The sequence below is a fragment of the Armigeres subalbatus genome, chromosome 1, assembly GCF_024139115.2.
Source record: "Armigeres subalbatus isolate Guangzhou_Male chromosome 1, GZ_Asu_2, whole genome shotgun sequence".
Lineage (NCBI taxonomy): Eukaryota > Metazoa > Arthropoda > Insecta > Diptera > Culicidae > Armigeres > Armigeres subalbatus.
Window position 1 is genome coordinate 264,811,967 of NC_085139.1, and position 24,796 is coordinate 264,836,762.

Sequence of the window (24,796 nt, forward strand, 5' to 3'; positions counted from 1 at the left end):
GTGCGGCAGTGTGCGATGCAAATGTTATCATCGGTCGGTTCTGCGCCCATTATACATACATGTGTTAATCTCCATTCTGCAATGTACTCGGGGCTTGTTTAGCTATTTTTTAGGTTCCTGAGTGATTCCATTCAATTGTAGCTGAATTTCTCCGCTACTGCACGACTGATAAGGGGTTTTCCTATCTACGGTATCAGTGCGATTAGAATGCGCGAGTCCAGCGATGTTTACTCTACTGATGCCAACATGCTGAGTATTTTTTCAGTTAGTAAGCACTGTGTTTCGTCAAGTGCAGAAGGATTTTCTGTTCAAAATGTCACCTGGCCACGCGTTCGATGATTACAACATTTCCGAATGTTAAAAATGTAGACTTCCAAAGTACAGGTTGCCGGTGCCGATTGTCTTTGTTGGAAATATCATCAGCGGGTAACGTGCACAACACGAGTCACACATTGATAAGAGAACGATGTTGGAACCAATGAAACGATGTCGGCGAATTGACGTCAGTCAGCATCGACCTTCTGTCGGTCAAGGGTTGTTGTGATATTTTTTATGACCGACAAATCAGATGTTTTTGGGTTTTACAATTTTTTACTTTCACAAAAATATATATAGATACGAGTAAACAATAATATAGCTCATCTAAAAAAATATTGTTTTGAAAATAGGGTGAATATATAAACGTTTGGGTTCCAATATCTCTACACTCCTGGCAGACGCGTAGGCCTCCAGGACTAGACAATCTTCGCTCCCTAGGTGTAGTATTATTAACAGTAAACAGTGTTTCCGATCAATTTTAACACGCACTCACATTCATTCGGACTCTCACACAAACGCACGCAAATTAAACATTCGATTTTTACTGCACTCGGACCGCAACCGGATCAGAGTGAGCCAATGTCCTTTTTGTCGGTAGACAAAAAACAAATGCGAAAAATATCTACGATTACATTAACATTCTACTAGTTAATCAGTTCGGTTGGGGGCTTACTATCCCGCACACACAAACAAACACGTTCCGTAGCCTAAGGTGTACGCCTACTGCGTCTTCTGGTCGTCTACGCCGTTCTCCTTCTGCACCAGCGTCTTGCTGCTGTTTATCGTGGCAACCACGGCCGAGGTGTTGGAGGCGGAGCTTGTGCTGGCGGCAACAGGGGTGGAGGTGGCATTAGCGCTGACCGGGGTCGAGGTGTTGTTGGCCGGTGCAGCTTCCACGGCCGGCTGCTGCCGTTTGTCGTTGATGAAGTTGAGGTACTGGGTCAGGCGCAGGACGGCAATCAGCGTGGCGATGTAGTCCTTGACGTCTTCCTTGCGGAGCGATTTGACCTGCTTGGACACGGTTCGGTAAACGCGGCGGGCAACTTTGTTCGACAGGCGGCCAACGGTCTGGACGGTGTGCAGCGCCGGGTCCTCCTTGACCGAGATGGGAGCTGTTTTGGGGGAAAAGAAGGAAGGTTAAAATCGTTGAGATTTGGGAAGGGTCATAGAGGGTGCTACTGACCATTATCTTCTTCCAAGTCGCCTTCGCACTTGGGGAAGTAGTAGTCCAGCAGGCGTTCGGCCAGCTGGGCGGTGGTGTCTACGCCGTTCACGGCGAAGCTTCCGTACTGGGTGGCCAGTACTTCGTTGGCTTTCTTCCAGGAGAGATCCTTCAGCGAGGCGGCCTTCTGCTGCGAAGTCTGACGGAGCTCGCACACCTTCTCGGTGTAGGGCTTCACCGTGCCGAGAACCTTGGATTTGGCCTGGTTGTAGATCTCCTGCGGCTGTTCCTTGATGATGGGAGCGCTCACTTCGAGGCGATCGATGCCCTTGACCAGCGTTTGGTCGACCAGTTGGATCGAGCGGTCAAATTTGTGCACGATCGGCGCCGAGCGGTTGACGGCTTGCTGCACTACATGCTCCGCAGTTCCGAAGGCCCAGGAGAAGAATGGGTTGTGATCTGTGCGAGGGGGGGAGAAGAAGGAAGAAGAAATTGAATTAGATGTGCGTCATTAGGCAGCGATGAGGCGGCACGAAAGTTTAATCTTATCGGGCTGGGAGAAGCGGAGGCGGTCTGCGCGATAAGCTCGGTCAGTGTTATTTATTTGTGGAGCTTGTGTGTCAATCGGTGAAGGTTAGTATTTTCGAGGCTGCGTTTGTTGCTTCAAATAATATTTGAATGGTATTCAAATGAGATGTATTCGATGGGGTCGTGTTGATATAAAGTCCATAAGCTTACATACAAGGCAAGGCATCAGTTAATAGAAATTATTTCATGATGTCATTCCTGATGAGTCTCAAGTCAAATTCGTAATATTTGATTCAATTCTTTTTATCAATCAGCAAGAAGCCGAAGTTTTAGGAGATCTTGAAGATCATTTGGCTATCCTCGAGTAATCACTAAGCAATCATTAAAAAAAAGTTTTGCTCGCCAGATATAGTTCAGAACGCGAACAACCATTCCTAAAACAAGGAAATCACCTCAGAGGATCCTACATTCGGGCCAAAGTCGATATTGAAGGAGTACTTCTCAGTTAAAAAACGAAGCTTGATAATCGCCGAGTAACGCAATTAAAGATGATTAAATGTTTTGCTTCGTGCTCCTGAATAATGATTGAAGTGCCATTGCATCATACCAGTAAAAGTGTTGCGCAGTAGTGAATGTTTGGTTACAAAAACATTCCTAAAATATCCTCCCCAACTTATTCAAACCTTGTTATCATCCTTGTTAATGGACAAACCACAACAAACCATCACCGGAGCCATCACTCGAAAGTCGGTTATCACTTAATTCAATTGACACCAAGAATTCAAAGTCACCTTCACATAAAGCTTCCGCCTCAACAGCCCGTCGTTACTGTTTATGACCAGCAAGTTGACGTGGCATCCCTATCTTCCTCGGCCCGCCGGCCTAAATGACGCATAATAACGAATAAATTTCCGCTGAACCAGCATTCTTTTTCGGTTTAGTAACTCTAAACTGAACTGATTCAAACAACAACATGGCCAACAGCGCGCTTGTTTGTTCACTCGCAAGCGAGCTCGCTGCAAAGAATTGGGTCCAAAGTGCAACCATAACTGCGGTCGCGGTGATTACCCGTCGTCGTCGTCGTCACCAGCAGCAGCAACCAGTCAGTGCACTTCATATCCGTGCCGCACATATTTATCGAGAACAGGAAAAAAAAGTATATGAAAAACATCCATCCAAGTAGCCCATCACCGACGATTTGTGTGTTTGGTTCCTCTCACCACGCACACGCGTCTCGTCCGTCGTCGTTCGTCGCATCCACACCACGCGATCATGCGATGCGAACATGACGAAGAGGACGCCCAAGTCAACGCGCAGCAGCTCCTCCGCATATCGTGACGTGGTTCGCGGGATGGTTGCCTGACCAAAGATCATCCCGCCGCCGCGAGAGCGAGGGACTCTCTGCGGGGAAGATGATGTTGATCCGGTTTGTTTGGTTCGTCGCGCTTCTACCCGCACGGCTTACCGTGCGCGAAGGGGTTCCCTCATCCAAGCGTTATGGAAATCAGAGGGGTATGCGAGGTGGGATTGTGAATTAGTTCACAAGGCGGTGCAAATTGAGACTCAATTGGCGTTGTTTTTGAAACTTATGAAGCGATATGCGAACAAATAGTCGTTCATGAGAGGAAGAATTACTCAACTCGTTTTTCACAACTGTTATTGGATTTAAAAGCAATGCTGTTTTGGGACTTAATAAACATTAAAACCATGTTTACAGGTGGTTTTAATACAATATTGCAAAAGATCAAATTAGTGCTTATTGATTTTCGTTGATCAAACGGACTATCTGAAGTAAACATATTTATCAAGAATTCTACAAAATCGTGCCTTTTCTGAAACTAAAGTTGAAAAAAAAATCAGTCGACAAAAGAATACAAACATGTTGCTGGTTTCAGAGATATTGTAAACATGTTTTTAAAATACTGTTGAAGAGTCGAAGAGAACAGCGATTGTATCTACTCTGAATTGCTAAAAGTTCGAGGTCCTAAATATTCGGCACACCTCCAATAGTGATCAGAAGATTCACTACAGATTACAGAAGAATTTCTCTGATTTTTTTATACCGATAGATTTGAGGAACGATCATCATAACCTAGAATATATGAATACGGAACTTGTTTTTCAAAAGTTTTCTCAACATAATCTATAGCTAGATAAATCTTTCAAGATTTCAAATGAATGAACTACTGAATAAATGAAGTACTCGAAGGAATCCCTAGAATCCAAATACTCGAAAAATCACCATCATAAAAGATGGCTCTAATTTGAGATTGTTTACCTTTGCAAAGCGACTGTTAGAACAGGAAACAAATCATGCACCATTCCTATTAAAAAAATATTATTATTAGTCTTAATTTTTCAAAGGCATTATTAAATCGAAAATACATTCTCAAAACATCCTCAGAACACAAACATTCTGAGGTATTTTTGAATTCCAAACTTTCCCAACCGGCCCAAACTTAAGCCACATAGCTTCAAAAAGTTGCCTTTAAAAAGCTACAAACAGAAGGAAAGAAAAATTATCATTTGATAGGAAAATTATTATAAAAATTACGGAATTCAATCCAAATCGATTAAAATTAATGCCTTTTAAAGCAGTAATAATAAGACACAAAAGTAACGAATCTTCAAAGTTCTTACGAAAAGTCTAAACTAAAGCCAAGTTGCTTGATATTTATGCCATTATGAAGCGGCTATTAGCAGAAAGAAAGTGAATCATTTGATCGCAAAAATAATTACAATAAAATCTACAGAATGCACAACAACGGTGCTTTTTTAGTTTTCCTAAAAAAAATATTTGATCGCAAACAAAATTTCTCAAACGTTTGAAAGAACGCTCGGTTTCCTATACAAGCTGCTTTTTTCTCCTTTATTGCAACGAAGTTCAGAATGAAATCACTCGAAATCGATGCCTGTATAGAACTACTGTGGAAGAAAAAATCATTCGATTACAAATAAATTTTATAAAAGTCTTTAGAAGCTAGATATCCGCCAAATCACTTAAAACTACTGCCTTTATAAAGGTCCAAGAGGGGAAAAAAATAATCATCGTGTTTGCTAAAATATTCTCAAAAAATGTTCAGAATCTGATCGATCGATTAATTTTCAAATTTATAAAAGAACGCAAAATTTCGATTTCAAAATTTATTCCGAGTCGCTTGAAGTTACACGGGAAAAAATCCGGAACTAACAAGTGACAAAATGAGTCATGGTTTCATGAAAAATGTGTGTTTTTTGCTATGAAAATACACCATGAAAAAAGATCATGAAATCTCGCTTAACTTTTCAAAAGGTCCTAAGTAACATTTTTTTCATGAATTAATTTGAATAGCACAATCAAAAGCTTTCATGTTGTTCTGTTGATTGTGCTATTCAAATTAATTCATGAAAAAAATGTTACTTAGGTCCTTTTGAAAAGTTAAGCGAGAAATCATGACTCATTTTGCTGTAACGCAAGCTTGGCGTTACGATTTTCGATATTTGGCGACGAAAAGCGGCAAACTGAGTCATGATATCATGAAGTGTGGGCTCCGAAACCGTGATCTCAGGTCATGAAAACAGAATCAGAACTCACGAATCTGGCAGCTGTCATTTATGATTCGGATGGGTTTAACGAAAAGTGGTAATTTGGGACATGATAGCATGACGCATGCACACTGAAACCAAGAGCTAAGGCCATGAATCAAAAAATAAAAACTTCTAGCATCCGTCACAATACTAGTTTTTGCTGATCATTCGACACATTCAAAAAATGGTTATAGAGTAAGTGAATTTTGCATGAAGCAGTAGGAAGAGCTTCGAAATAATTCTACTAAAAATTAAAAATTATTTGTCTTTTGTATCCTGGATTGGAAATTTGGAAAAGATCAGTTTCCCAATTATTTTTCTTTAGAGAGAAGTTTGTGAGGGCATAACCATTATCATATCAACGAATGATTAGAGAGGAATCAATGCCGGATCGAAATATAGCTGAAAAAAAATTCTCAGGTGGTCTATGACATGATCAATTGAAAATGCTCTGCTGGATGAAAATCAGAGACCCCCTTCATATTGTTGTTTTACGCCGCTGGATTGATGAAATTTAAAATGCAAAAATTTGAAAATCTGATCCACAAACCTAAAAATTAAAATTTTAGATATTTGGATTTTCAGATTTATTAACATTTCTACCACTTTCTGTTGATGAAGTTAATTTTGGGATGCATGTCACCAAAAACTATCTTAAATATAGTGTCCATAGTATGGTTGAAAGAAATATAGAATATAGAAACATATTAAATAATATAAATATTAAAATGTATACAGCTGGCAGACTTATAGTTATCATTTTTTACTTTTTTATTGTCTTTATTAGGGAGAGTGTCAGCCCGAGGCTGGCTCGTCTCCGGTTATAGTCGACATCTTTGAGAAAGCTTTGTGGAACTGCTGCATTACGTTGAATATTCCAGACAATATACACACCTGATTGTCAGCTCCTAAATGAGGTTTGATCTTGCAGAAGCTATTTCGGAGAAATTGTTGGTAAAAATCAAATAATCACAGGGCTCTAAATCGTAATAATGGTTCCAAACCACGTTGCTGAGAATAACATCCATAGAATGTACATTGGCATCAACAGAATCAATAGTTTAATGAATTTGTTTGGAAGAATGTAGACCGTTTGCAGCAGATCGTTTATTTATGGCAAGGAATGTGGGCCCATAAGTGTATAGGGGACAGTGGGGCAAGATGGCCACCCTAAGCGGTAATCTTTGTAGAATAGTGAAACACCTTCGATTGCTGTTGTTTTGTTCAAGAAACACCTTTATGATGACCTGCCTTTGACATAAGTACCAGTAAAAAATGATTCATTACGTTTCAGTATCTTATAAACTGGTTTTAAAAAAGGTGTTTTTATGATGCCTATATTTATCATATGGGGCGACATGGCCACCCCCTCGGGGCAAGACGAGCGAGGACCAAAAATTATATTAAAAGTGTGCTGAATTTATTTAGAACGGGTGACACATTCCTTGCACTTCTAGGGATTATGTTCAAATGATGTTTCGCTTGAAAATGTCGTATTCCATGTTGATTTGTTGACCCCTGGTTAGGCGACTCTTAATCCTGGAGATGAACTTGTTCCTGATACAGTTGGCAGTACCGCCCCAAGTCGCCGTATATCCAAAGATTTATATCCTATCGATCATAACTACTGTGAATCTCCTCAAATTATTAATGTAGCTCGGCTATATTTATATAAAATCCTTGGAAAATATCAATTTAAGCTGAAAAATTAGTAATTTTGGCTTCAAACCTTAAATATTATAACTACAAAATTTATAAGAAAATTCAAATTTCAACTAAACCATCTCAAAATCAATATTGCAAGAACAATTGAGGTTGTCAAAGTGCGTTTTTTAGTTGTATAGCCCTTTTATGTCATTGTTAACCATCCTTCGTAACAATAATGTGAATGTAATGCTTATCTAAGTCATAATCAACGTTGACTGTCTTGCCCCATATGGCGATCTTGCCCCACTTTCCCCTACATTCAAACTTCCATAACAACGTAATCCCTAGGAGATACTTCGGATTGGAGGTCGGCAGCATGGCCTCTTCATGTCAGGTTTGTATGAACAGGATGGTGAGACAAATCAAAACTCGCCCTTCTCGTAATAGGACTTGAATGATTGTGGAGATCAATATGTAGATTTGTGGGATCAATATGTTGTGATCGTAAGAGGTAAATATCCTGTCACAGCTACCAAGACAATGCAAATGCCAAGAATGAGGATTGCCACTAATCATCGCCACAAATCATGTGCTTTGACAGAAGTGAAAAAAAAAATTAACAAGGTTTTGCAACGCTCATTTCGGATAGTTTTGACATATTTTCATGACTCTAGGTCATGTAATGCGTATAGCATTTTGAAAACGCTTCTGCCGTTTATGACCTTAGGTTAAGAAAAAAAATGCTATTATTGTTCATGGTAATCGTCGTTTCGGTCATGATATTATGAACTGTAGTCAAGATATCATGAAGCAATCAGTTTTATGGAATCATGACTTTTACCCGTGTATGGCTTCATAAATCAACGATTAAAAAGACTTTTTCATTCTCATAGCTTCTGAATCCACACAAACGGAGGAATTTCCGGAGCTATTTCAGGTGATTGAAGATAGTTCTAGTTCAAATCGTTTGAAATGTATGCCTTTTTATGCTAAATTTGTTTTAGTTTTTCAAAACAAAATCATTTGATCACAAAAAAAAACATTTTAAATATTTTCTCAAGCATGTGGAGAGACTTTAAAACGAGCTGTCTATCATGCCTTAATAAAGTGACTTTAATAATTGGAACGTTTTGAGGCGATTTATTCAAATCTTGCCGTGAAAAAAAGAATCTTCATATTACAAACACATTTAAAAAAATTCAGGAACTAAAATTTTGATGGAATTGCCAATTCCTGAAACAGGCTTGAATTGGAGCCAAATTTCTGATTACACACAAATTAAAAAAAAAATATGATGGAATTGCAAATTCCTGAAAGAGGCTTGAATTGGAACCAAATTACTTAGAACAGTATGACTCGTAGGAAGGAAAGAATAGCAGAATAAGAAAATTATATAAATGAAAGAAAATCTTTAAAAAGCCTAAGAATCCTATCATTTTAATCAATCATCAAATTTCTAACAGAATCCAAAATTCTGGTTCCAAAATTACATCCAAACCGTTTGGAGTTTATGCCTTCATAAAAATAGCAATTAGGAAGAAAAATGATCTCATCAGATTGCATTAATATTCACAAAAATAGCTTCAGAATCCTAACCAAACGCTCTGAGGAATTCTCAGTTTCTTTGAAGTGTTCGAAATTCTTCCAACAGGTCTAGATTAAAGCCAAACTTGATCGGAATATATGGCTTTATGAAGTGATAAACAGCATCTGATTACAAAAATATATTTAAAAAATCTTCAGAATTTAAAAACTTGGAAGAGTTCTCGGAGCTTTTTTTTCTTTCTAAAAACATTTTAAAATATTCGAAGTAGCTGTCGGATTCCGAAACCAGCTCGCTCGAAATTGATGCTTTTATAAAGCGACTGCCGACAAACAGCAATTAGGGAGAAAATAAAACTCATCTAATTGCTAAAACATTCTGAAAATATTTTCAAAAATGACACTCAGAGGAATTCTTGGTTTCCTAAAAGAGCTAAAAATTCTCCCAAAAATCTAAAATAAAGCAAAGTTGCTTGTAATGTTCCTATAAAGAAATTTTTTGGAATTTTCCCAATCTTTTATTTGAAAACTTATTGATTTTTCTCGATTATATCCATTTGATTAACAGGTGAAAAGAACTTTGGTTCTTTAAAAAAAAGTCTAGGTCAATTTTGGGAAAACTAAGTATGCAAAGTGGCTTTTTGTGACAAAGTTCGCATGTCCAGAAAGTTTCATTGAAATCTGAGACGGTGCTGCCAGCTCCATGTACGAATTGGCGCGAAATCCCTTCTTTATGAAGTGATAATCAGCAGGAAGAAATAATAATCATTTAATCGCAAAAATATGTTTAAAGCATAATCATCAGAATCCAAACACCAAGAGGAATTTTCATAGCTTTTTAAAGAAATTCATTTTTGTTTCTTGAAATTGATGGAATTTTGTATTCCAAATTTCGATTTGTTTTTCAAAACAGCCATTTGATTGCAATAAAAAAAACAATCTCAAGTTGAAAGAACCCTCAGATTCCTTAAGGGAGCTGTCTTTTCTGCCTTAACTTAATAAAGCGGCTTTAAGAATTGTAACCGAAACGGCTTACAATTGATTCAAACCCAACAAACATTGACGACAGACAAAACTCTTATATGGCCAAAAATCGCCTTCTTCAGCTTAGAAAATAGCTTTTTTGGCTTAAATTCTTTGTTGAGAATCGCTCTCATTTGAAACATTTGTGCCTTTAGAAAAAAAGTAATCATCCGATTGCAAAGACATTTTGAAAAAAATAACTTTCAAAGCTTAATTTCGGAGGCAGAGGTCTAAATTGAGACCAAATTTATGGAAATTGCTGTCCAATAGAAAGAAAAAAAATTGATATGCTCGAAAAGATCTTTAAAATCCGAACAATCGGATAAATTCTCAATTTTCAAACGAACTCCAAAATTTCATCCAAGTCGCTTGCCTTCATAAACCAACAATTAGGAAGAAAAATGAACCTGCGTGCATGCGTACAACTGCCTGCGTACAAACTAAACCCCACTGACTGGCAGTGATGTTATGCACCCAAAATAATCGTACCGTCATATCTACGTGAAAATATACGTGGATTTTTTCCACAACACTTTTCACGTAACAGTCAAGTGACTCAAAGGTACAGGAACTCAGTTCCACTCAATCAGATGTTACTAGAGTTTCACATAAAGGCTACGTGACTGCTTTATGGCTTTGAAGGTTAATACAAAAAAAATGTTTGTTTATTTTTCTGCTTTGATAAATAAGAAAAATAAACAATAAAAGTTTTCCCAAGTTTTTATTTAAGAATCAAAAGCATAAACAAACATTTAATTAATAAAACAACTACAATGTAAATATATAATATCGTCGGGCAGATTTCGTTTCGTTGTGAAATTCGATGGCCACATCTTTTGATATCCGGAAACCGGAGCAAAATGCCGCAGAAGTAATAAAAACGTGCGTTGTTTATATGCACCACGAAATGGAGGAGGCAAAAGTGGGATTTAAGTTGCCAGATTTCTCCGAGGATTTCTCCACGATTCGGTGATAATTCGCTGCAAACGTATATAAATGCGCTATTGCAGATAAGATAAAAAGAATTAAATAAATAGTACTAACCTTATGTAAAATTGATTTCTTGTTGGGTAATTGGAAATTATTTGTACACAACACTGATTTTCAAGAAAATGAATGATTCTGACGTCTCAGATTCTGACAGCTGAGTGAGTTCTCAACCAATGCTTCAATGACATGAAATTCACGTATATCATAAAGTTTCTTTTAATGATTTTTATGAACATTTAATTTAATTTTCACGCTATACCGCTACGTTTCATATGCATCAGGTAAAATTACGGGCAGATTATTTTGCGTGTGGAAAAAAGCTGTCTGTTTTACATACTTGTACAAATGTACAGTCAGATTTAGTCCGAGAGTTAGAAAGTGCTAGCTCTATTGCAGCTCCAGTGACCCATTTCAGACTGCCTGGTATTTCATGACCAGTCCGAGGTCACTTTTGCTTACAATAAGCTCCGACTGTTTATGCTACCATTATCAATTGGATAATGGATCCGTAAGCAAACTTTTAGGCAAATTAAAAAAAAAAACATTCCGTAACAATCTCACCAAAAAAGTCCATATCCGGAGCAGTGTTGGTAGAATCATACTCAAATCTGAATCATCGAGGCTTTATGCACGAGCCAACTCGCTTGCGATTCTGTAGGGGGAGCATCGCGCTTGAGTTTTCGGACAGAATCGCTTCGCTCACTCACCGAAACACGATTTCGCTCTTAAAAGCGTTAGAACGGAATCGAGGCGTATGTTTTGTTTATATATTTGAGAATAAGATTTGAGAATTTGAGATTTTACCAACACCGATCTGGAGACCTGATACTTCATGCTTAAGGAAGAAGATCTGCGATAACATGCGAAAAAAATGATGATGGATGATTGTTATGCAACAAAAATTTGACGCGCAAACAAATAACACAACAAAACTGAAGCACGGTTTACTTGGATCTCAATGTTAATAAGAAAGGAAAATGGACCTGATAGAAAAAGCATTCTCAAAAATATCATCAGAACTCAAACATGCCGAGGAACTCTTGGTTTCCTAAAAGAGTTCAAAATTCTTCCAAAAAATTGAAGAAAATTCGCTCAGAACATATGTCTTTAAATCATCTTATCGCAAAACTATTTCCAAAATATCTTATTATTATTATTATTATTGACATTATTATCGAGGTCTCCGGCCCTAGGCCAGTTTACCTCGTGATGCAAAACAATCTTCAAAACCAAAACATTTGGGGAACTCCAGAAGATTTAAAAAAAATGATGATCGTTTTAGTTCTAATCGCTTGAAATGTATTCCTTTACTATACAAAATCTCTCAAAAATATCAAAAAGAACCATTTGGCCGCAAAACACATTTTCAAGCATTTGGCAAAACTTTTGGATTCCTTAACAAGCTGTCTTTTCTGCCTCAATAACGCGACATTTAAATTTGGAACCGGAACGAGCTACACATGATTCAAATCGCAAATTGTCTGTCAAAAGATCATGTCCCTTGGTGACAGTGACAAGACAAGTAAAATAAGGAATTATCTAAAATTGCGAAAAAAAAATTGCAAAAACATTTACTTACAGAAAAGCTTTGGGAATCCGGTTGATGCGGCGCTAGGGCCTTCCAAATGAGAATCGAATCGAATGATAAAGGTGCGGCGAACCTGTGCTACCAAGTCGGATCCCGAGCATCCCAAGCGATCAGCCTGTCGTTCCAGCCGGACCGCCAGATTCGATACGCTGAAGAGGAAGAAGCAAGCAAGCATACTGGACAGCCTCATCGTCAGCGCTCTTGTTGGATAACATCCCAGCGAACCTGCGTGCTACCAAGTCGGATCCCGAGCATCCCAAGCGATCGGCCCGCCGTTCCAGCCGGACCACCAATTCCAACGGAGCCGAAGAAGAGGAAATCTACAAGCCGCTGAGCGGAGCGTATCATCCGTATCCAGAGATCGTCATCCCACTGGGCCGCAGCGCCACTCAGGACCACAGCGTCACCATGCGAACCGGAGCGCTTCATTCGGTTCGATTCTCATTTGGAAGGCCGTAGCGCCGCATCAACCTAGCCGGAGCGCACCATCCGGCTGATCGTCATTTCAGCAGATCAGAGGCACAATACGCCAAACGCTACGATGATGCGATGTGCGATCGAACACAGAGTTATCTGACCACAAAACCATTCCCAATAATATCAGGATCCAAACACTTGGAGGAATTTTCGGTATCCTTGAAAAGATCCAAATTTAAGCAAAGTTGCATAGATTGTATGCCTCTATGAAGCGACAATCAGCAGAAAGGGAATGAAACATCTCACAGCGAAAAGTTTTCATTTTTCCAAAATCGGATGTTTTTAACTCATGAAAACTGTCGGATTCGCAGAAAAAATCAGAAATCGTCCAATATGTTTAAGTTCCTAAAAATATACCTACCATCCAAAGCCTCGAAGAAAATTTCACGATCCCTAATTTTGTAAAAAAAAAAAAAAACTATCAGAATCAGAACGTAATTAATGTGTCACATCCTCTGAAAATTTTCCCCAAAGCTTAATAAAATAAAATAAAACTCAGTTTTTATCAAATGCTAGTACAGACTCCATTCGACGTTCGGAACATTTGTGTTGCCAAAATCGAATGTTGCCGAAATCGAATGGTTTTTTTTTCTCATTTCTTCACTAATTGTGACCATTGATATACTGTGTCCATTTTTTAAGCGAATTTTGAATTTTTTAAAGTTTTTTCGTGAAAAAATTTTTACGCGTTTTTTACGATTTTTTAAGTCGGTTTCGGGCTCTAACCACTTTTTTTGCTCAAATTTTAAAATCTAAGTGTTTTTTCTAACCAATTTTTCTTACGAACATTATGAGAAATAAAAATATTTTTAAAAAATTTGTGTTGCCAAAATCGAATGTTGCCTAAATCTAATGTTTCCAAAACCGAATGTTGCTAAAATCGAATGGGGACTGTATTTCTAAAATGGGTAAATAGTCTTCCAGTCCATTAAAATTTTTGCATTTATAAATTGACTGTCAGAAGAAAAACTCATTCGAAGACATCTCAAATTTTACAAAATGGGGAAACACTTTTGGCCTTTAAAACAAATGGAACGGATTTCATACACCATTTCTATTCAAAACCATCATGCACGCGTACAAAATATGACGAGATTGAGCAACGACTGCTACGCGCACATAAAATTTAGCGCGCGCGGGTCTCACGAAGCTTGTGTACCTCACATTAACATTGGTGAGTCGCATTGAGACATCTCAGTGCGATCAGCTCATGCGCTGTTTGCCATGACAAACCATTGCAATCAACAGCGGAGATGCGTAAAACAGCTTGGGCGGGAAATTTTCATTCAATAATATCGTCGCCTAAGTAACGCCAGCTATACATTCCTAGCGCATGAGATGAGTCTCATAAGACGTACATCGAGACACGCTCACTTAGTTATTTTATGCGCGCGCTAGCTTCTCTCGGCGCACTGAATCGGTGCTACGTGAGCTTTTGTAGCTCATGGCACACTGTCTCATCCATGTATACACGAGAATTAAGAGACTCTGTTCAAAACCTTCTTCAGTTTTCAAAGGAAACGATTTTTCTTTATTCTAACATTTGATGGAACTTTCCAATTCCTAAAAGTGTTCTAAATCAATGTCAGAAGTCTTCAGAATCCTAACATTCAAAGGATACCCTGAAGAATTAACACTCGGTGAAACTTCTTCTTCTTAACATCCCAATGAAGTTTATAATGCTTAAAAAACATGAATGTTTAATCACATCGGTTAATGTCTTCGATAAAGCAGTTTACAATTTGTTTAGAACATATCAAAATTGGAAGAGCGTTAGCAATGAAAGATGCATTCAGCATAAGAACTGAATTCATTTGACAACACAATACAAAGTCTTCTTGGCTCTTAGTTTGATCTTCAGATTGCAAAATCATTTTCAAAGAAAACCTTACAATGTAATCATTTAAAAGCATGTTTGGACTGAAACAGCTCAATATTCTTCAAAAAAAAGGACTGAATTCAATCGAAAGCCATTGGAAACTGAAACTAAATTTACTGTTATAAAAAGTGATGTCTGATAAGAATCAACATTTTCAGTCAAAAATTTATTGTCTCATTTAAAGCCAATAAAAAATCGAATACAAAAACTGAAAAAGTGTCGCACGTTTGAACGGGTCAGAAGTTTGCTTCAAATTGGTCAAACGTTAGGAAAAACTTAAAAAGCAGCAATTTTTCGATTTTTCATTTAAACTTTAAGAATAGTTAGGGATTGATTAAATAAAATAATTGATTGGGCGAATAGAAATGTATTGACCTTTCAGAACTAAATAAGCTTTAATGAAATTTTCTTAGAGTTGTAATAAAATCTTTGAAGAAATGTTAAGAAACTCCCTTTCATAAAGCCGTTCAAACAAAAAAAAAACAGTCGTTAAATCATTCTTAAAGGAATTGACTCTCTATGGAAATCCCATTCGTTTAGGCTCTCCTTAACTATTAAAAGGAATCTAATCGCAAAAGGAAACGTCAGGCTACCAAATTGCTCATCAGAACGTCAAACGAACATTCAATTTAAGGACTATCTGATAATAATATGATCTAATGTTAACAAAAAATCAGAATATTTTACTCTTTTCCAATGCACTCACCTCGCGTTTTCGACGGCATAAATGTCAATTAAGAAACAATCGGCACATCATAAAATCATATTTTCTGTTGCATGCTGCAACGGAGCTAAGGTGAATAAGTGATTATCGCTCTTGCTTTTGGAGATTTGTGCCTCTAAAAGCTTGTTGTAGTTTGGATGTTAAATTCTAAGGCGATTCACATAAGAACTTTCAAAAACAATCAATTCTAGGATTTCTAAGCCACGGATTGTTTTTCAATATTTATTTTATGGTGATTTGGTTGGTAAATCTTTACTTTAGCAGATTTTTTACAACTTTACAACTTTTCAGACTGACTTTGATTCGTCTCACAATTCAAGTTTTCTAAATCGAACTTCAATCTGCTATGAAAATGGATAATATTTCCAAGATTTCGTTAAATTATTATGCTTATTGTCTTTTTTAATGAGGTTTTCGGCCCTAAGCCGGTTTACCTCGTATTTCGTTAAAATAAAGAATATGATATTTAAAATTTAACTAAAATCATCCATATTCCTTCCAGACAAAAGAACATATGCAATTTGTAGAAAATCCTTTTGATGTTTGTCTTTATGATGCGGCCGTTGAAACTTGATAAAGACAAATTCGACGGAATTCGTCGGATATGGAATTTTTCGTACTAACGAGAATAGTGATTTCCTTCAAGAGTCATTGCGTTTTGACGAGAATTTGCACAGATTTTAAAAGAAACTGAAGTAGAAATCGAAAAGACTTAATTATGTGGAGAAGCATCAGAATCCCACAAGCAATATCTATGATGTTTTAAAAGATTTTCAGTTAGCATCTAGAGATTCCTATGAATAAGTGAAATTGAGTGGAATCTTTCAAATTTCCGATTCTGTGATTCTAATAATTTTGGTATTGAGAGGAGGGTACCGGAGTTCTGAAAATTCAGTTGGTTTTTTTCAACATTATCTATATATCTAATACCGCATACCCCTACCGCCACCAAGCAAACCCCACCACTCTTCGGCACTCGGGGAGCCTGCGCAGGGAGCGTAGCATTCCCGAGCGGTGAACAACAACGGTTGCGGTTCTTGTTTGGTTTGGCTTCACTGCGGAACCTGTTCAGGCAACCGCGCGGAAACTCCCTTCACCGGGAAACTGCGGCGATCGATTTTCTGCACAAGAGCAGCAAAATAAAAAAAAAGACCAAGCATCGAGCAAAATGGCACGGAATCACCTGATCAGTGCGCGATCAGTCGAACGTGCCGTGTTTTTTTTTGTTAAATGTGTTCGCTTTCGGTTTTCGTTTGAGTCATGCTGACGGCTTGGTATTCTTTTTCACCCTCGAAGCCGTTCTGTATATATGCCTTCGATTGGAAAAGCCGTTCTCCACACAGCGGACGGAGACAATAAGCCGATTATGGTGCAATGTGTGATGTATTGATTTGGGTTTTTAGTGTGCGTTGGATGGATCGGTCACGTAGCACTCGTATAGAAGTGTGGAGGAAAGCTGGAAGATTCCAAGCTGGAGAGATAGATCGAAAATAACCTCGACCCGAAAAAGATTGAAATAAATTGCGTCGCAGGAAGATGCGTTTGACAAGGGATCGCAGCAGCTTAGAAATTTGTTGCACATCGAATCACGTGGCAATCGCTATAGGAAACGCAAGGCACACTTCAATTATTTCGAGATCCCTGCGGCTGGTTCGACAATCTCAACTCACTTGACGACACCAGGCTGCAGATGACCTCAATGTCAAATGAATTGATTATAACAAAAAGTCCAGTCAATGTTGAATTCCGGTGGTGGTGATCAACACACTGGAAAAAGTCAGTTATGGCGACAACGTGCTCCCCATGTTCCCTGAACAATAGACTTTCAGTGCTATTGTTCTTCACCCTCAGAGCCCCATCCTCCCAAATCTCCCCCAATCTACCTACCTTTTACGCGTCCGTAGACATTTTGCGTTTGCTGCCAAGTGGCATCCACGACCGGCAGCTTCAGCATACGGTCCCATGACTCCAGATGTGGCAACACGCTGGACTGGTGGTCACCGGTCGAGCAGACTTCACCATTTTCATGCACTTTAGCCGACATGGTCACTGTAACTTTTCTTCTTCTTTCGCTGATTGAATCGCTTTACACACTTATCAGTCACTTCTTCTTTTCTATCAGATTACTGAACTTCTGATAGGCACTTGGGGAGTCACACAATTGGCACTTCACGACTTGGCAACGTCCGGGAATCGAATGAGGAGCTACCGAAGGCACGGCAGTTCGTTTCTAGTCGCGATGGTCGCTTTTTCTGTATATCACTCTCAGCTCTCACGGACGGTCGCTGACTTGCTCACTCTCTCACTATGTGTGATCAAGATGCACACTGACTTTAATTGGCGTCGCGACGTTTCACGTTCTACTGAATATCTGGCCACAGTTTACTCGGACGGGAGCGTATAAACGATTCGATTGATTGATTTGTCTTGAAGAAATGGTTTGGATTAGAAGCCTGCGGTGGGTATTTATACCCGGGTGAGTTATCTGCTGTCCGAGTTGTCCAGCTCCAGTAAGAACCCAGAACTGATAAGGGGCTTGGACTGGGGCTTATCAGTGAGCGTGGTGCAAGCAGCGTGACACAGACAGGGTTCCAGTCAAGATTCCAGTTCAAAGAGCACTTTCATAAGTGCTTTCCATTTGATTGGAGGAAAATTATGACACCATTGTGCAACTGTGATCGAATTTATTGCAAGTAACAGGAACTTCACGTTTGATCTATAGAATGTAGTTGAATGCGTTACGCGAACGCTTTGGGGAAACTAATTTGAACGAATCTGATTCGTTTGACACTTGTGATCATTCGCAAACAATAAGTAGTTCATCCTAATGTCCATGAGATTGAAATTATTAATTACTATTGGAAATCCAATATTGCATAACGACGTTTAGCCTAAAGATCTAGATTTACTTAGATTATAGTCAGTTTGGTTTGTTGACTGTTGGCCAGAATCAACAAAATCGCAAATTGAATCAAATAAACCGTGAAAACATCAAAACCGATTAATTTATAAATGCATGGCAGGCGATCATTGTTTTATTCTGTTGCAGTTAAAGACAAACGGTTGTTGCGAGTTGAGTTTGTCCCAGCATTTACAAGAGAGGACAATGTTGTTGTCATTGGCAAAGTAATAGTTTTACATTCGCTGGTCACAAGTTGATGAAACAATGCACCATGCGTTTCCATATGCCTGTGTGGGTATATGATGAAAATATTTTAAGCTTGTAGGCATAAAAAGTAATAGGGTAGATGTAGCAGTCGTGGCTATTGCACCAATTTTCACGCCAATGCATTATGTGCCAAACTACACATCGAATTGCTTCAGAACAAAACAGTAGACCACATTCATTTGATACTGTATCACCTTTCATTTCCACCAAAATAAACGAAACATAGGGTAGTGAGCTAATTCCCGTCGTAGTAGGTAGTGCTTGGTTTTCAAATCTAATTTATACGCCAGCCCAACTACTTACTCTAACTAAGTTGTATGCAACACGTATTTTAGAGTTCCTAATTTTCATTGTGTACTATTAGCGCATTGAACAAATCATAGTTTATTGAGAATCGGCAATCAAAAATACCCTTCAAATTTTTCAAATTTGTCTTATGAAAATCTGTTTACGTCCATGAGAATTTTCATTAGTCCAGTCTAAAACTCGATGGATTGCTGTCAAATAAATCTGTTGGTATTGGTGTGCGATTTCTACAAGTACACCAAATTAGTTTTTTATGCGGTATCATACCGTGTTAATTAAAAATAACATAAATTCAATTAATATTGGCCTGTTCTGAATATGATATGTGTACATTGTGAAACATTGAATAGAATATGTGTACGGAGGATGTTCGCGGCTATCCAAGAAATACCTGAAGTGGAGGTCTTCAGATCTACACGCGTATCCAATGATATACAGGCCTGTTTTGTAAATGTAATGTACCCATTGTAGTACATATAACAGCATCTGCGTATGGAAGACGTTCGCGGTTAACCAAAAAATACCGGCAGTGAAGGCCTTCAGATCTACACGCGTAACCAATGATCTAAAGGCCTATTTTGTTAATGTAATGTACCCATTGTGGTACATATAACAGAATCTGCGTATCGAAGACGTTCGCGGTTATCCAAGAAATACCTGAAGTGGAGGTCTTCAGATCTACACGCGTATCCAATGATCTACAGGCCTGTTTTGTAAATGTAGTTTACCCATTGTAGTACATATAACAGAATCTGCGTATGGAAGATCTTCACGGTTATCCAAGAAATCCCTGAAGTGAGGGCCTTCAGGTCTACACGCGTAACCAATGATCTACAGGCCTGTTTTGTAAATGTAATATATCCATTGTGGTACATATGATATAATCTGCGTATCGAAGACGTTCGCGGTTATCCAAGAAATACCTGAAGTGGAGGTCTTCAGATCTACACGCGTATCCAATGATATACAGGCCTGTTTTGTAAATGTAATATACCCATTGTGGTACATATAACAGAATCTGCGTATGGACGATCTTCACGGTTATCCAAGAAATCCCTGAAGTGAAGGCCTTCAGGTCTACACGCGTAACCAATGATCTACAGGCCTGTTTTGTAAATGTAATGTACCCATTGTAGTACATATAACAACATCTGCGTATGGAAGACGTTTGCGGTTAACCAAGAAATACCGGCAGTAAAGGCCTTCAGATCTACACGCGTAACCAATGATCTAAAGGCCTATTTTGTTAATGTAATGTACCCATTGTGGTACATATAACAGAATCTGCGTATCGAAGACGTTCGCGGTTATCCAAGAAATCCCTGAAGTGAAGGCCTTCAGGTCTACACGCGTAACCGATGATCTACAGGCCTGTTTTGTAAATGTAGTTTACCCATTGTAGTACATATAACAGAATCTGCGTATGGAAGATCTTCACGGTTATCCACAAAATACCGGAAGTGCAGGCCTTCAGATCTACACGCGTAACCAATGATCTACAGGCCTGCTTTGTAAATGTAATGTACCTATTGTAGTACATATAACAAAATATGCGTATGGAAGACGTTCCGGGTTATCCAAGAAATACCGGAAGTGAAGGCCTTCAGATCTACACGCGTAACCAATGATCTACAGGCCTGTTTTGTAAATGCAATATACCCATAGTGGTACCTATGATAGAATCTGCGTATGGAAGATCTTCACGGTTATCCACAAAATACCTGAAGTGAAGGCCTTCAGGTCTACACGCGTAACCAATGATCTACAGGCTTGTTTTTTAAATGTTATGTACCCATTGTATTACATATAACAGAATCTGCGTATGGAAGACGTTCGCGGTTATCCAAGAAATACCTGAAGTGGAGGCCTTCAGATCTACATGCATAACCAATGATCTACAAGATGGTTTTGTAAATGTAAGGTCCCTTTAATATCGACTCATGGAGGTTTCACAGTAACAGTAACAGAATCTGCGTATGAAAGCCGTTCGCGGATATCCAAGAAATACCTGAAGTGGATCATTTCAGATCGACACGCTTGTTTTGGCTTATATATACTTTTGGCTTATAAGGCTTGTTTTGAATATATAATGTACCCATTATTTTTGCCTTTCTCGTACAACAAAGTTGTACCGAAAGGCTATCATTTCACTCCAAGAACGAACTTTTTATAGAAGGCCCGGAGACCGATAGTGTTATATACCAATCTACTCGACTCAACGAACTGTATGCATGTGTGTATGTGTGTGTATGTGTTTGTGTATGTGTGTGTATGTGTGCACAAAAGCTAAGAAAAACATTAGACAACTTTTCTTATAGCAATCCTTAGCCGATTTTCTCGCAACAAGTTTTATTCGATAGAAGGCAAAGCCTAGTTGATCGCGTTTGAAAGTTATTACGAAAATGGTACATTCAACCGAGCCATATAAGCGACATATAAGGTTAGTGTCTTGACTAAATGCGAGAAAGGCAGTATCACTATTCGGTGAACTAAGTTGGGTTTTTTTTTCTTTGAGGTCGTTCAACAATGATGTCACAGGTTTTAGGAGGGGAGGGGTTTGTAAGATTTTGTGACACTGCATATACAAGGTATACAAAAAAGCGTGACAGACGAGGGAGGGGGTCTAGAAATCTCAAAAAATAGTGGACGTCATATTTGATTCATCCCTTTATTTGTGTGTTTTTTAAGTTTAAAATCAAGTTCAACACAAATGTATTCAATATGAAGAGAGCATGAACCATATTTAAAATCGAAACATTGATCTTCATCTACGCGTGAAGATCAAATTGCTTTACTCCAGGGATTTCTTGAATGACCAAGAACATATGCTGTGAGGGCATTCTGTTATTCGTACTACAGAGAGCATGTACTATATTTGAAACCGGAAAATTGATCTTCAGTTACACGTGTAGATCGAAAGGCCTTACTCCAGGGATTTCTTGGATGACCAAGAACATATGCAGTGAACGCATTCTGTTCTTTGTACTACAGAGAGCATGTACCATATTTGAAATCGGAAAATTGATCTTCAGTTACGCGTGTAGATCAAAAGGCCTTACTCCAGGGATTTCTTGGATGACCAAGAACATATGCAGTGAACGCATTCTGTTCTTTGTACTACAGAGAGCATGTACTTTATTTGAAACCGGAAAATTGATCTTCAGTTACGCGTGTAGATCGGAAGGCCTAACTCCAGGGATTTCTTGGATGACCAAGAACATATGCAAAGAACGCATTCTGTTCTTTGTACTACAGAGAGCATGTACCATATTTGAAACCGGAAATCTTCAGTTACGCGCGTAGATCGAAAGGCCTTACTCCAGGGATTTCTTGGATGACCAAGAACATATGCAGTGAACGCATTCTGTTCTTTGTACTACAGAGAGCATGTACCATATTTGAAACCGGAAAATTGAACTTCAGTTACGCGTGTAGATCGGAAGGCCTTACTCCAGGGATTTCTTGGATGACCAAGAACATATGCAGTGAACGCATTCTGTTCTTTGTACTACAGAGAGCATGTACCATATTTGAAACCGGAAAATTGATCTTCAGTTACACGTGTAGATCGAAAGGCCTTACACCAGGGATTTCTTGAATGACCAAGAACATATGTAGTGAACGCATTCTGTTCTTTGTACTACAGAGAGCATGTACCATATTTGAAATCGGAAAATTGATCTTCAGTTACGCGTGTAGATCAAAAGGCCTTACTCCAGGGATTTCTTGGATGACCAAGAACATATGCAGTGAGCGCATTCTGTTCTTTGTACTACAGAGAGCATGTACCATATTTGAAACCGGAAAATTGATCTTCAGTTACGCGTGTAGATCGAAAGGCCTTACTCCAGGGATTTCTTGGATGACCAAGAACATATGCAGTGAACGCATTCTGTTCTTTGTACTACAGAGGGCATGTACCATATTTGAAACCGGAAAATTGAACTTCAGTTACGCGTGTAGATCGGAAGGCCTTACTCCAGGGATTTCTTGGATGACCAAGAACATATGCAGTGAACGCATTCTGTTCTTTGTACTACAGAGAGCATGTACCATATTTGAAATCGGAAAATGATCTTCAGTTACGCGTGTAGATCGAAAGGCCTTACTCCAGGGATTTCTTGGATGACCAAGAACATATGCAGTGAACGCATTCTGTTCTTTGTACTACAGAGAGCCAGGGATTGAACTTATCATTTCATTATCATTTAGTATTCAGCCAATAACTCATTCCAGAGGCGGAGTTCCGAAAAGTGTTGTATGGCGGACTTCTAGCGCTGATTCCCCTCTACAACTTTGTCTGAGGGTACTTTGCTCTATATCTAATATTCACCGCAGGAAACGCTAGTATCTTTTAATATACTAAATGATAATAACACTTATTATCATTTAGTATATTGAGTGATGATAGCGTTTCACGCTGTGAATATTAGACATAGAGCAATGCACCCTTAGACAAAGTTGTAGAGGGTAATCAGCGCTAGAAGTTCGCCATACAAAACTTTTCGAAATTCCGCCTGTGGAATGAGTTATTGGCTGAATACTAAATGATAATGAAATGATAAGTTTAATCCCTGCAGAGAGCATGCACCATATTTGAAACCGGAAAATTTATCTTCAGTTACGCGTGTAGATCGAAAGGCCTTACTCCAGGGATTTCTTGGATGACCAAGAACATATGCAGTGAACGCATTCTGTTCTTTGTACTACAGAGAGCATGTACGATATTTGAAACCGGAAAATTGATCTTCAGTTCCGCGTGTAGATCGAAAGGCCTTACTCCAGGGATTTCTTGGATGACCAAGAACATATGCAGTGAACGCATTCTGTTCTTTGTACTACAGAGAGCATGTACCATATTTGAAACCGGAAAATTGATCTTCAGTTACGCGTGTAGATCGGAAGGCCTTACTCCAGGGATTTCTTGGATGACCAAGAACTTATGCAGTGAACGCATTCTGTTATTTGTACTACAGAGAGCATGTACCATATTTGAAACCGGAAAATTGATCTTCAGTTACGCGTGTAGATCGAAAGGCCTTACTCCAGGGATTTCTTGGATGACCAAGAACTTATGCAGTGAACGCATTCTGTTATTTGTACTACAGAGAGCATGTACCATATTTGAAACCGGAAAATTGATCTTCAGTTACGCGTGTAGATCGAAAAGCCTTACTCCAGGGATTTCTTGGATGACCAAGAACATATGCAGTGAACGCATTCTATTCTTTGTACTACAGAGAGCATGTACCATATTTGAAACCGGAAAATTGATCTTCAGTTACACGTGTAGATCTAAAGGCCTTACTCCAGGGATTTCTTGGATGACCAAGAACATATGCAGTGAACGCATTCTGTTCTTTGTACTACAGAGAGCATGTACCATATTTGAAACCGGAAAATTGATCTTCAGTTACGCGTGTAGATTGAAAGGCCTTACTCCAGGGATTTCTTGGATGACCAAGAACATATGCAGTGAACGCATTCTGTTCTTTGTACTACAGAGAGCATGTACCATATTTGAAACCGGAAAATTGATCTTCAGTTACGCGTGTAGATCGAAAGGCCTTACTCCAGGGATTTCTTGGATGACCAAGAACATATGCAGTGAACGCATTCTGTTCTTTGTACTACAGAGAGCATGTACCATATTTGAAACCGGAAAATTGATCTTCAGTTACGCGTGTAGATCGAAAGGCCTTACTCCAGGGATTTCTTGGATGACCAAGAACATATGCAGTGAACGCATTCTATTCTTTGTACTACAGAGAGCATGTACCATATTTGAAACCGGAAAATTGATCTTCAGTTACGCGTGTAGATCGAAAGGCCTGACTCCAGGGATTTCTTGGATGACCAAGAACATATGCAGTGAA

General features: G+C 38.7%; 2 protein-coding genes across 2 annotated transcripts in view; one reads left to right on the forward strand and one right to left on the reverse strand.

The window, feature by feature from the left end:
- The window catches only part of LOC134207290 (frizzled-3), a 170,404-nt gene that overhangs the window by 6,189 nt on the left and 139,419 nt on the right, over nucleotides 1–24,796 (forward strand). The window lies entirely within an intron of this gene.
- LOC134207283 (lipid storage droplets surface-binding protein 2-like) lies at nucleotides 572–17,863 on the reverse strand. Its single transcript, XM_062683006.1, has 3 exons — nucleotides 17,333–17,863; nucleotides 1,502–1,939; nucleotides 572–1,430 (listed from the first exon to the last, which is right to left on the reverse strand). The coding sequence occupies exons 1-3, from the start codon at nucleotides 17,487–17,489 to the stop codon at nucleotides 1,039–1,041; spliced, it is 987 nt and encodes a 328-aa protein (XP_062538990.1). The 5' UTR covers nucleotides 17,490–17,863; the 3' UTR covers nucleotides 572–1,038.

Coding starts and splice junctions, on each gene's coding strand:
- LOC134207283 (XM_062683006.1), bottom strand. CDS start 17,489: ATGTCGGCTAAAGTGCATGAAAATGGTGAAGTCTGCTCGACCGGTGAC. Junction 1,940..17,332: donor TGTCTACGGACGCGTAAAAG/GTAGGTAGATTG, acceptor CCCCTCGCACAG/ATCACAACCCATTCTTCTCC. Junction 1,431..1,501: donor CGACTTGGAAGAAGATAATG/GTCAGTAGCACC, acceptor CCCCCAAAACAG/CTCCCATCTCGGTCAAGGAG.